General features: G+C 35.6%; 1 protein-coding gene across 1 annotated transcript in view; it reads left to right on the plus strand.

Annotated features, from left to right (window-relative positions):
* Window positions 1–13,689, plus strand: part of ABCB5 (ATP binding cassette subfamily B member 5) — a 147,956-nt gene that overhangs the window by 28,137 nt on the left and 106,130 nt on the right. The window contains exons 3-5 of the mRNA XM_012555850.2: window positions 702–756; window positions 3,579–3,729; window positions 6,771–6,825. Coding sequence (XP_012411304.1) covers window positions 702–756; window positions 3,579–3,729; window positions 6,771–6,825 — 261 coding nt within the window. The remainder of the gene's footprint in view (window positions 1–701; window positions 757–3,578; window positions 3,730–6,770; window positions 6,826–13,689) is intronic.

Consider the following 13,689-nt stretch of genomic DNA (forward strand, 5'->3'; position numbering starts at 1 on the left):
AAGAGTCAAGTTTTCACTTTTGAGATGGCTTTTCAGAAAACAATCTGTTCACCTCCAGTCCTTTTTTAATGTTTTGGAATCTGCGTGTGTGTGTGTTTAATAGACAGATTTCCCTGACCTGAAAGAAGAAAATTTACAATTTTCAATCAGACTTCCTTGAAATGTGAGCTAAGAAAAGAAAATTTTAAATGTGGAAAAAAATTCAGACTACCCTTGTTTAATGCGTTCTTAATAGGCCTCCTTTCATTAAAAGCTGATAGTTGCTCTTGAGCAATTTGTTACAAAGGGTTAAAAATGTACTCTAGAGGAGTGTCTTCTGCTGTTACCCTAAGAAACTTAGGGGCAGCCAGTAAAAATTTATTTTCTCAGTGATTGTACTAAAAATCTTTGTACTGTCCATCGAGATTATTTTTAAAATTTCAATGTTGATATAAATTTGCTACCAAAGTCGACTAGTAACCAAAAAGTTGGCCATTCAAACCGACCCAGCGATACCTTGGAAGACAAGCCTGCTTCTGAAATGTCACAGCCTTAAAAACCCTATGGGGTAGTTCTACTTTGGCACATATGAGGTCACCATGAGTCAAATACAGCAGCTAACAACAACAATCAAAGATTAAATTTGACACAAATTTTAATTTGAAAATTTTGCACATCATACTTGCATTGTAACCTTTCCATTTTAAACATTCATTTTCCAGAACACTGCAAGAACTGCCTCAAGTGAGACAGCAAGCTGTTGGACCTATTGAAATAGTAAGTCAAATCATTTGGAAAGTACATGAATAAGAAAATTTTAGGGAATTTTTAGTAGCAGATGGAATGGTTTGTTTGATAGTTTACATGTATTATTTGAAGGAAAATTCCATCCATGTGTTCCTTCCAATAGAAAAAAAAAATATAAAAATAACGAAAGTTCCATGATAAGAAAAATAAACAACGCAACTTCCATACAAGAGAATACAACTAGTGACTCAGGGTAGTGCCTTGCTGTCACGGATTGAACTATGCCCCCCCAAAAATATGTGTCAACTTGGTTAGGCCATGATTCCCAGTATTGTGTGGTTGTCCTCCATTTTGTGATTTTCCTATGTGTTATAAATCATAATCTCTGCCTGTGGTTAAAGAGGATTAGAGTGGGATGTAACACCCTCGCTCAGGTCACATCCCTGATCCAATGTAAAGGGAGTTCCCCTGGGGTGTGGCCTGCACCACCTTTTATCTTACAAGAGATAAAAGGAAAGGGAAGCAAGCAGAGAGTTGGGGACCTCATATCACCAAGAAAGTAGTGCTGGGAGCAGAGCGTGTCCTTTGAACCTGAGGTTCCTGCGCTGAGATGCTCCCAGACCAAGGGAAGACTGATGCATCACAAGGAGCTTCCTCCAGAGCTGACAGAGAGCGAAAGCTGCCCCTGGAGCCGGCGCCCTGAATTTGGACTTGTAGCCTACTAGACTGTGAGTGCATAGACTTCTCTTTGTTAAAGCCATCCACTTGTGGTATTTCTGTTATAGCAGCAGTAGATAACTAAGACACTTGCAAAACTAAATTTGGGACAAAAAATAGCTGTATATTCAATGACTTTATACACACATATTTTTTCCAATATGCGTAAATTTTACCAGAGGTTATTTCTGAGTAGTGATAGGATTATGGGTGATGTTTACTGTCTTATGTCTATACTTCAGTATTTTCCAATGATTGTATATTGATATATATGCTGCTTTTTAAAATATTTTAAAATATTATAAATCCTTTTAATGTAGGAATCTAAATATTTTTGTAAACCCTATATATCAGAAAAGGCGCCCTGATGGTGCAGTGGTTAAGCAGTTGGCTGCTAACCAAAAGGTCAGTGGTTCAAACCCACCAACCACTCTGTGGGAGAAAGATGTGATAGTCTGCTTCCATAAAAATTCCAACTTTGGAAAACCTATGGGGAGTGGCATCACTGCGGGGTGCAGAGGGTGTATACCGCACCGAGTGACACTGTGTCAAGGGGGTGATACCAAAACAACTGTCTGTAAAATTTGTGTGTAGGTTTTCAGCAGATATTTATTATGTTTTTATAAAAATATCCCTGTAGTTATAACAACAACAACAAAAAACTGTAAGCCAAGCTTTCATGTCTCAATATACCTACAAGTCTAAAACTATACGATAATTTTCTTTTTGAACCTTCTAAGGTGCTCCAGTCACAGCTGTCATTATTACTCAATTCCAGCGTCACTTCAAATCGTGGTTTTTCATCTGCAAGTGCTACAAGCATGCGCTGTTGTCTTTCCTGCCGTGTTTTTGTATTTGCTGATTTTGTCAGATTTTCTGGTGTTTTAGCTACAATATTGTGGTAATTAGCATGGGGGGGTGAAACCAACCCTAGTGACACCACTGTCTATGGGGCAGTTCTACTCTGTCCTATAGTGTCACTGTGAGTCGGGATTGACTCAATGTCAATGGGTTTGGGTTTTAGTTTTGTTAATATATCAAAGTGTTTCTAGTGTAAGGATACATCTTTGGAATTATGTTCAAGGAACATTTTCAGGCATGTTCCCAGGCAGCCTCTCTGCCTACTGTGATCTCTGGGTCAGCATGGCTGTCAGTGTCATTAGAAACGCACGTGAAACAGTGCCTGTTTGTTCAAAAGTCAAATTCAAAAGACCTTGGCAGGTAGCAGAACATGGCAAACTCTATTAAGGAGGTAACACACTATTCTGGACAAAGACGGAGGATCCGGTACCCTCTTACCATCTGTACTAGTCAGTACAATGCTATGGGAGTTACACTATAAATTTTTATCAGCTATTTCATGAATGAATGGAAAACATGACATTTTTCAGTCTCCACTCATAAAATATTTACTAAGTTCCTCAGGCTGTTATGCAAACCTAATTATATTACAGTGCCATCTTACATTTTATCTTGGCCTCTCGGTAAAATAATTAATCCACGTTATCATGTTTTGCTCATGTTTTGGTTTTGGAATAGTGCTTTGGGGGTCTGCTGTAAAATAAAATATAAAGCATTCAGTATTTGGCTTTCAGATATTTCTTGCTTTTTCCAAACAGCCTTGAAAATTATATTAGAGGATAGACATTGTCCTGGGTGAAAAAAATCTGGGGCTTTAAAGTAAGAATCAAGAATATAATCCATAACAGTTGGTGAGCTAATTTTTACTACATTGTTGCCATTCACAGTGCTTAGTTGTATCACTGCTACGGTGCTGATAAGCCTAAGAAGTAGATTTGGGAAAAGATTGCAGATTAATTTTCTGTAAGCAAAGATATTGTCCTCACAGTCTTTTAAAATAGCTTAATTGATTCCTGAGTCAAACAAGTGGAAGGCAGTTTCTGATTCACACCCACATCTTGGCTAACTTGCATTAGTACAATTTGAAAATCCTTAAGATTGGGGAGATATATATATATATGCACACACGCACACATACATATATATCCATTATTTTATGCATTTATTTATCAATTCATAAAGTAGCATTTAATCAATTTGTAAAGTAACATTTATTTGATGGTAAAAACTAGTTTGTCTGCAGTTGTAATGTTACTGGGTTTTGTTTTCCTCAGTTCCGCTTTGCTGATGGACTGGACATCACGCTCATGATCCTGGGATTACTGGCATCACTGGTGAACGGAGCCTGTCTTCCCGTAATGTCACTGGTTTTAGGAAAAATGAGTGATAACCTAATTAGCGGTTGTCTAATCAGAACCAACACAAGTGAGTACAACATTTATTTTTCTATATTGCTGGGGACTCGAGCACATAAAATAATAAAAACCATTGAACTCACAATACAGAGTATTGTATTGTCAGACAGTGTCTATATAATATGTATTCAAGTTATTTATTATTATGTATTGCTAGGGACTAAAGAACACCCCCAAAGAAACTGTGAGCTCTTAATGTGACAGCTTTATTGTCAAACAACATCTTTATATTATGTGTTCATGTCAGCTATCTAAAAATATAATATTTTGATAATCACTTCAACGGTTCCTACATGTATAAATGTATTTTTAATTTACTGACAGTGCTTAGTATATAAGAGTCATCTAAGATTCACCACAGATCAACCTGTCTCTCTAAGAATTCAAATAATTTTCTATCACAAATGGTGCTATAGCAGAATTTAATTGAAGTCTCGGGCCATTCCAGGCCACTTCATTGCACTGTTTCAAAGTAAGAAATTAAGCATGGCTAAATCATTTGGACAGCTTCTTAGGATTTCTCTCATAGTACATAGACATGTATGGCACTATAGAACATGATGCAGCAAGGAAGCAGGAAACAACTGCAGAAAATCGTAATACTAGAGACAAATACCCTGAATAAAGATAGGGGGAGAAATTGCAATCAGAATAGGAAAAGTGTTTTTTGTATTCCTGTGTTTGTAGACATCCTTCACGTATCGTTGCCTCTTCAGCATCCTATTTCAGGATTATATCCTTCAAGATGACCTTATTCTTTAGATGTAAGTTTCAGCAATTCTCCTATGCACTGACATAGTGAGAATCCACAGTCTTTTTTTATGTGATAGATGTTATAAATATTAGTAATTTCCTGCTTTTACAGGTTTTCCCCCAAATTCCACCTTGGGAATTGTCCTTACAGCTGTTCATTGTAGCTGGGACAAATGTCTCATTAAAATCTGGAAATCTTTTTAAACACTAGCCTAGCTATGGGCCAATTTACCTCCTTCTTTGCCCTATTTAACTTTAAATACTAATTTACACCATCTTGTTTTCCACCCAAAGAATCTTTCAAGTGTCCCAGCCTTGTTTGAGTGGAATAAATCCATTGCTTCCACCTCTATATTCTTCCATGTGATGGTTTCCTATCTAAACAGCTATGGATTTTTTTTCATATTTTAATGATATAAATTAAATTAAGGATGCCATTCTGTTTGTTAAACAGATAGATCCAATTCACTGAGCAGCTATGTCTCTCTCTGAATGAATGAATGATAACACTAGCAAGGCAGTCTGCTTGCGAGTATTCCTTTTTTTTGTACAATTAATTTTTTATTGTGTTTTTGGTGAAAGTTTACACAGCATATTAGGTTTCCATTTGACAATTTCTACACAAATTGTTCAGTAACATTACAAGGTGTCAGCATTCTCTTTAATTGCATTCTGGTTGTTCTGTTTCCAGTACTCTAGTTTCCCTACCACCTTATCTTCTCATCTTTGCTTAGAGTAATTGTTGATAGGAGTATTCCTATTGTTAGATCTGTTCTGTAGCTTATTGTCTTACCTGCTTTAGATAGGGCAGGCGGTACACTGATTGATACTGCTGTGAACTCTAATTTTTGCTTTTGTGTAAGGCTTCTCTTTTGTGTAAGTATTCTAGAGTTCCATGATGTGTTTTATCAAATGTGGTGAACATATAAAGAGGTTTGATAAGGATTTGGTAAACTCATGGATATTGTTGGTATATTATAACACATTAAGTATAACTAGGGATATTAAGGGGCTATACCCTCGACCTTCCATTATTGATTTCCTGAAGGATAACTGTGTGCTCCTACAAGTGAAAATATGAATAATAGCCTTCATTTATCGAGGGTCATTTTTGTGCCAGCACTGAACATTTATACATGCTACATCTGTTTTTAAAATCTCCAAAATGAACTTATCCCATTTTTATATAATTCTAGGTGCCACTTATAGAGACAATGTTTGTTATCTTTATTAGCTTGGTTAAATCTCATTAAAACTTTCTACTACGTTTTAATGCCTTCATTTCTGCAGTGTCAATTCTGATATTTAGAATAAGCTCTTTAGAATCTTTTTCCTGCCAGGATTCCATAAATGGAATAAGGGGAAAATGAGTGCATATAAATAAACATCATAGACCTTGTCATATGCGATAATGATGTTGTGGTATGTAGGTGATGAAGAGTCATGATGTCTGTACCTGATTTCAAATGTTGTTGAAAGAAAATTATGACAGTAGATGTTGATCACTGTTTTGTGCTGTGGGTGAAATCATGACCTTGGTTTACTAATTAGTGTCTAATGTATTTTTCATTGGAAAATACATAGAACATTTTACATAGAAAACTTGTAACCCAAGAACTGTTTTAAACATTATTTTATTATGTGGCTATCTGGTGGCGCAGTGGTTGAGAGCTATTGCAAGCTAGGGCTGCTAACCAAAAGGTCAGCAGTTCGAATCCACCAGCTACTCCTTGGAAACTCTGTGGACCAGTTCTACTCTCTTATAAGGTCACTATGAGTCAGAATCAACTTGACGGCACAGGTTTGGTTTTTTTTTGTTTGTTTTTAATCCTGATTAAACAAACATATTTCAAAGATTTTTATTTGTTTTTCCTGTGGCTTTTTCTTCAAGAACTTTCTCATATGTTCTTGCCTTTTCTTAGACTTTCTAAATTATTCCCTGAGGTGTCTCAAACTGAATTCTAAATGTATAATCTGAGGCGAGAAAGGAGAATTCCATTACTATCACTCTGTTTGCTGAAATCAGAGATGTCCTACAGAATCCTTTCCGGGTATTAGCTACATAATTAATATTTTCTTGTAATTTTAGATGTTGTACGAGTGTTTCTTACGAGCAGAGAGAATTATTTCAAATTTTAGATGAAAGAATATAGCATAAGATGATCATAAACCTATGGATGGGCATTAAGTCCATTTTCTTGAGAATGTACTTCATTGGGTTTGGAGAGTTACCTGTGAAACAGTATAGCCTATTATAAACTAATTTCCTTTATAACTTAAAAACTTCTTTTTTAACAGCAAATTATCAGAACTGTAATCAGTCCCAAGAGAAGTCGAATGAAGAAATGATGCTGTAAGTCCAAATGAAGTGTTAACATTAGGTTAATTGCATGCTGCTTTATTCAATACTTGTAAAGAAAAAAAACAACTGAAAAGTTTTATCTGATCATTAACATTACATATAAGTGATTAAAGCAAATATTTCCTCTTCTTTCATTATGTATATAAAATACAATTATTCTGTAAGTTTTCTTCTATTTGAAAGGCTTGTAAGTTCATATGCTTTGGATTGTACTTGACAAAATGGTCATCAGTAGAAAATGGGGATTTGCATTTTTATATCAGTTTTGCCACCTAGAAGTAAAGATACATGCCCTAGAGGATAAATAACAAGTTTTTTCTTTCTCTTTTTTTAAAATTATTTTCCTACCAAGCCTTATAGAATATGCCAGTACCATAAACTTTTAAAACCAAAAAGATTTGTGCATAAAATAAAGATAGTAAAATTTTATTCAGACTAATTTTGGAGACTAATTATTTATAGGGGCCCTAGTGGTGCAGTGGTTAAGAGCTCAGGCTGCTAACCAAAAGGTTGGCAGTTTGAGTCCATCATCTGCTCCTTAGAAACCCTCTGGGGCAGTTCTACTCTGTCCTATAGGGTCACTATGAGTCAGAATCTATATAATGTATATATAACATTATATATAATATATGTGTTTAACTTGATATAGTAAAATTTGATTCAGACTTGAAAACGTCAAATCTGAATCATAGGTAGATTATTTATAAGGACATTCTGTTTTTGTAATTTTATATATTTAAACAGTATGCTTTACTCATATGTGCTGTTTGTTACTCAGGTGTTATTTTACTGATTATATTTACTCTATTTCAGTAGTATCTCACTAAAACTCTCAGAGTCTTTACTGTAAACCTAAGTGATCCCTCATTCTGTTCTCTTGCAAGTGAGGCCTCCATATGGTACAAACCCGAGAGCACCCATCACATTGTAGTTGACACCTTCTGGACCATAATCCTTCACCTGCACCATCCGATACGTTAGCCACAACCACATGTGGCTGTTTAAATTTAAATTAAATTAAATTAAAAATTCACTTTCTCATTCCAGCCACATTTCAAGTTCTCAATAGCCACATGCAACTAGTGGCTGCCATACTGGACAGCACAGAGCACAGACACAGAGCAATTCCCTCATCGCAGAAAGTTCTACTGGACAACACTATTCTGGACTGCAGTGTGAACGGTGGCCCCTCAAGTTGTGCTTTGCTGCAGCCTCAACTTTCTTTGAGGGAAAATTTTTTATTTTAACAACTTTTACCTAAGATGTCTTTATATGTGGTCTTTTGAAAACTTCTGATTAGGATCCAGGGTATTACCTTCCACTGAATTCTAGTCCTACAGTATTAAAGCAGAGTTCTGGTGTACAATCATAAAGCATGAGTTTCTTACTAAAAAAAAGGTATGGAATTTTAAAAATAGGGGCACCCATTTGAAAAGAATTCAAAAAGACAATAAAAAGGAGGATAAGATGGAAATAAAAAGATATTTCTCTGTGCAGTTATTAAAAGTCTACTTAATTTATAAAGAAATATTCTTAACATTTATAATATAGTATTTGTTATGCTATTGTTTCTAAAACAGTATTTTGTTTTGGGAAAGTGTGAGATAACCACCAAACCAAACCCTTTGCTGTTGAGTCAATTCCAAATCATAGTGACTCCATAAGACAGAGTAGAACTGTCTCATAGAGTTTCCAGGGAGCGGCTGGTGGATTCAAACTGCTGATCTTTTGGTTAGCAGCTGAGCTCTTAACCACTATGCCACCACGGCTTCTTATGAGATATGTGATGAGAAAATGTTCCATGGTCAAATGGTTTGGAAAACACTGTATATGAGAGCCTCCTCTTGGATACACACAACACACATAAGCATATTAAAAGCTCCATTTAGTTCACTATGTTTAATACAACTTTTTCAAACCTATTGAATCATGAAACCTCATTTTTCTGCCCCAACACCTATTAACATCCTGTGGAACTTATGTTTTAATGAACACATTTTTAGGGAACATTGCTTTATATAACTTTTTTATTCAGCATTATACCGCTTTTATTTATAATCATCAGGAACTGAAGAATTTTATTCTATCAAAATTATTTTCCAACTTCAGTGTTTAAGTCTATGCCTTTGTCTTATTAATGAGAATATTCTGAAAATAAGTTGATCTTTACTTGTTGACTCCAAATCATGACTAAATAGTCCCCAGATTACTACTGGTGAATATCATGCCCCCTCTTTGCATGTCAAGAATTAGTTCATTATTTCTGTATTAACTTCTAAGCATCTTCTTTCCTCTTTTTTTCTGCTCTGATATAGCTACTATAACGTGAGTAAAAATGAAGAGGGAAACTAGATGACCAAGTCTGTGTTAGGTTAGGTTCAACTGCATTTAACATAAAATCAGTCATAATAGTGGTTTAAACCAAAACCCATTGCCATCACGTCGATTCCGACTCTTAGTGACCCTATAGGAGAGAGTAAAACTTCCCCACAGGGTTTCCAAGGCGTAGCTGAAAAGAGAAAATTATTTCTCTCACACATAAAACATTTGAAGGTAGGCAGTCTAAAAATGAAACATGGCTCAATAGTTATTAGGGACCCAGGTTCCTTCTGTCATTCTACTCCGCCATCTTTACACTGGCTTCCATCGTCAACATCACTCCCTGGTCCAAAATGGCTGCTGGAGCTCCAGCTATCACTATGTGGAAGGAGGAAGAAAAGAAAGCCCCCTCTCAAAAAAAAAAATGTAATCTTATCTGAATCAGTTTCCTTTAATCAACCTTGCTAGACGTTCCACAAAACAATTCCACTTACACCTAAAAATGACCTGATACTAGGCATATAGCCACATTTTAGCTCAGCATGTTGCTACTCCAAATAACATGAGAATTCTATTTCTAAGGAAGATGTTAATGTCAAATATTAGTTGACAGATAACAATAACAATTTCTGCTGCATGAAGTTGTAGCCTAGTATGATTTCCTAATTGGTTTTGGTGCACCTGAGGGATGTTAATAGGTAATACATTAAAGAGGGGGAAGGGAGATACTCATGGTCAGTTGGCTGAGACCATTTGTTAAACTATTTCTTTATGGTATCCTTTTTGGGTGTTTTCATATGTTCATGTGTGTTGTCAGTCTTAAAAAGGGGAGGGGGCTAAGTATGCAGTGTTTCCCAAACCAATCTGACCACTCTTTTTCTTCAGAAATCTTACCTGGTAATTCAGATCACAGTTTTGAGATTGAAATCATGGGCTCTTAAACTGTCTAGCTATAGAGGCTGTTGGGTAACTACCTTGTGTAAGTTCAATTTCTGCATCTGTAAAGTATTAATACTTTCCACATACAGTAGTTCTGGAGATTAATATTCAGATACGTAAAGGATCTGGCATAACATTTTGCACACTGCAGGTGCTCAATGATAGAGGGAAGTGGTGTTTCAGTGGTAGACTTCTAGCCTTCCATGTGGGAGACCTGGGTTCAATTCCCGACCAATGCACCTCAAGCACAGCCACCACTTGTCTGTCAGTGGAGGCGTGAATATTGCTGAATGCTAAACAGGTTTCAGCAGAGTTTCTAGACTAAGACAGACTAGGAAGAAAAGCCTGGAAATCTACTTCCGAAAATCAACCAGTGAAAACCCTATGGATCACAAGGATAGCCCTGAATCTGGTGACTGGAGAGCAGCTAGCAGTAACAACAACAAGTACTCAATAAACGGAGCCATTAAATCAAGCTTAATTTGATTTTTAAATCAAATTAATTAGAAGGCTTAGGCCTGAGGGTAGTTTCATTCTCTGATGCAAAGTAAATTGCCTGAGCTTTGGGACTACTAGGGTTTCTTCTGGTCCCACATAGCTGAGTTTCTTAGAAGTCTAATCACTGGATATGTGCAAGTATGGTTCTTCCATGTGGCATAAATTGGATGTGTTGTTTTATTGTCTGTTTTAAGGAATAGTTTTTTAAAAAGTAAATCAGTGCTATTATAAAATTTTTTTAATTACTTTTTCTGTTTAAATAACATTTTTATTATAGGAAATGGAAAAAATAAAAATGCACAAAAATAAAATTAAATCACTGATAATCCCACTACTAAGTGATATTAATTTTCATTTATATTATTACAATCTGTTTACATGTGTAGTTGTACATATATTATTTTCATATAATTGAAATTACACTGTTCATATGCTTTCTTAACAGCTTTATTGAGGCATACTTTACTTATCTTAAAACTCACCAGTTTTGAGTGTCCAATTCAATGATTTTTAGTAAATTTACAGAGTTGTGCAGCCATCACCACGATCCAGTTTTAGAACATTTCCATCACTCTACAAAGGTCCCTCTTTTAGTTAATCTTCATTCCCATCCCCAGCCACAGGAAACTACTAATCTGCTTTCTGTCTCTAAAGATTTATGTTTTCTGAGCCTTGCATACACATGAAAACATACAATGTGTAAGGTTTTTTCACCTTGCTTCATTTACTTTTCAGTTACCAGTTGCTGTGGAGTTCGTTCTGACTCATGGAAACCCTACATGTGTCAAACTAGAACTGTGCTCCATAGGGTTTTCATGACTGATTTTTCAGAAATAGATCACCAGGCCCAGTTTCTGAGGAGCTTCTGGGTGGGTTCAAACTGATAGCCTTTCAGTTAGTAGTCAAGCACTTAACGATTTGCGCCACCCAGGCACTTCTCTTTTCCTTAGCATGATGTACTTGAGATTCAAGCATATTGTGACATGTATCAGTAGTTTGTTGGTTTTTATTGCTGAGTAGTAATCCATTCCATTCGCGCATGGAAGCAGCAATCAAGAAATCAAACAATGTATTGCATTGGTCAAATCTGCTACAAAAGACCTCTTTAAAGTGTTGAAAAGCAAAGATGTCACTTTGAGGACTAAAGTGCACCTGACCCAAGCCATGATATTTTCAGTCGCCTCATATGCATGCGAAAGCAGTACAATGTGTAAGGAAGACTAAAGAATTGACGTATTTGAATTATGGTGTTGGCAAAGAATATTGAATATACCATGGACTGCCAGAAGAACAAACAAGTCTGTCTTGGAAGCAAGGATGGCAAGACTTTGTCTCCAGTACTTTGAACATGTTATTAGGAGGGACCACTCTCTGGAGAAGGACATCATGCTTGGTAAAGTAGAGAGTCAGCGAAAAAGAGGAAGACCCTTGATGAGAGGGATTGACACAGTGGCTACAACAATGGGTTCAAACATAGCAATGATTGCGAGGATGGCACAGAACCAGGCAGTGTTTCGTTCTGTTGTGTATAGGGTCACTGTGAGTCAGAATCCACTCAATGGCACCTAACAAAAAGAAGTAATCCATTGCAAAGATATATTACTTTTTATTTATCTGCTTACCAGTTGATGGACATTTGGACAATTTCTGTTTTTGAATAATTCTTCTCTGAACATTGATGTGCAAGTCTTTGTGTGGACATATTTTTTCATTTCTCTTGAGTAGATACCTAGGAGTGGAATTGCTGGGTCATATGGTAAGTTTATGTTTTTCTTTTTAAGAAACTGCCTAAAGTGGTTACACCATTTTACTTACCCCCCAGCAATGTATGAGGGTTCCAGTTTCTCCACAGCCTTGCCAACACTTGTTGTTGACTGTCTTTTTGGTTCTAGCGATTCAGGCCAGTGTGTCTCATACTCTGTGAGTTGGTGTCAGCTTGATAGCAACGGGTTAGTGGGTGTGAAGTGGTATCATATTGTGGTTTTAATTTCCCTGGTAACTAATAATGATAAGCATCTTTTCAGGTACTTTTTAGCCTTTATATATTTTCTTTGGTAAAATGTGCATTCAAATATTTTGCCTGTTTTTAGTTGTTCTTTTTGTTTTCTTATTATTGAGTTGTACAAATTTTTTATAAATTCTGGATACAAGTTCTTTATCAGATATATGATTGGCAAATACTTTCTTCTAGTCTGTGGCTAGTCTTTTCATTTTCTTAATGGTTTCTTTAGAAGCATGCAAGTTTTAATTTTTTTAAATTATATTTTATTGTGTTTTTGGTAAAGATTGACACATCAGTTTTTTTCCCATTCAACAATTTCTACACAAATTGTTCAGTGACATAGGTTACATCCTTCACAATGCATAAACATTCTCATTATTTCCATTCTGGTTGTTCCCTTTACATTAATCTAGTAACCTGACCCCTTACATTCTCATCTTTGTTTTAAAGTAATTGTTGACTGTTTGGTCTCATATACATGAGTTTTTAAAGGAGGACAGTACTTATGGGAGGTATTCATGATTTTGTGAGCCAGTTATTTATCAATTTTTTAATTTTGAAGTGAAATTATCAAGTTTTTATTTTATGCATCCTGCTTTTGGATTTAAGAATTCTTTGCTTAACTGAAGGTCATAAAAATTTTCTTCTATTTTTTTTCTAGGAATTTCAAAGTTTTACCTCTTACACTTAGGTCTGTGATCCATTTTGAGTTAACTTCTGTGAATGTTTTGAGGTAATAGCCTAAATTCATCTTTTTTGCATGTGGATATTCAGTTGTCCCAGCACCATTTGTCACAAAAACTATCCTTTCTCCACTGAATTAAAAATCAATTTTCCATAAATGTAAAGGTTTATTTCTGGATTCCCAGTTCTGTTACATTTATTTGTCTATCCTTATTCCAGTACTATTCTGTCTTAATTACTGTAGCTGTGTAGTAAAAAATAAAGTAAAATCAGGAAGTATAAGTCTTCCAACTTTTTTCTTACTTTTAAAACTTGTTTTGGATATTCTGAGTTCTTTACATTTTTTTATAAATTTTAGGGTCACCTTGACAATTTCTGGAAAAAAGCCTGCTGGAATTTAGACAGGGGTTGCA

Source organism: Trichechus manatus, unplaced genomic scaffold (assembly GCF_000243295.1).
Source record: "Trichechus manatus latirostris isolate Lorelei unplaced genomic scaffold, TriManLat1.0 scaffold00050, whole genome shotgun sequence".
Taxonomy (NCBI): Eukaryota; Metazoa; Chordata; class Mammalia; order Sirenia; family Trichechidae; genus Trichechus; species Trichechus manatus.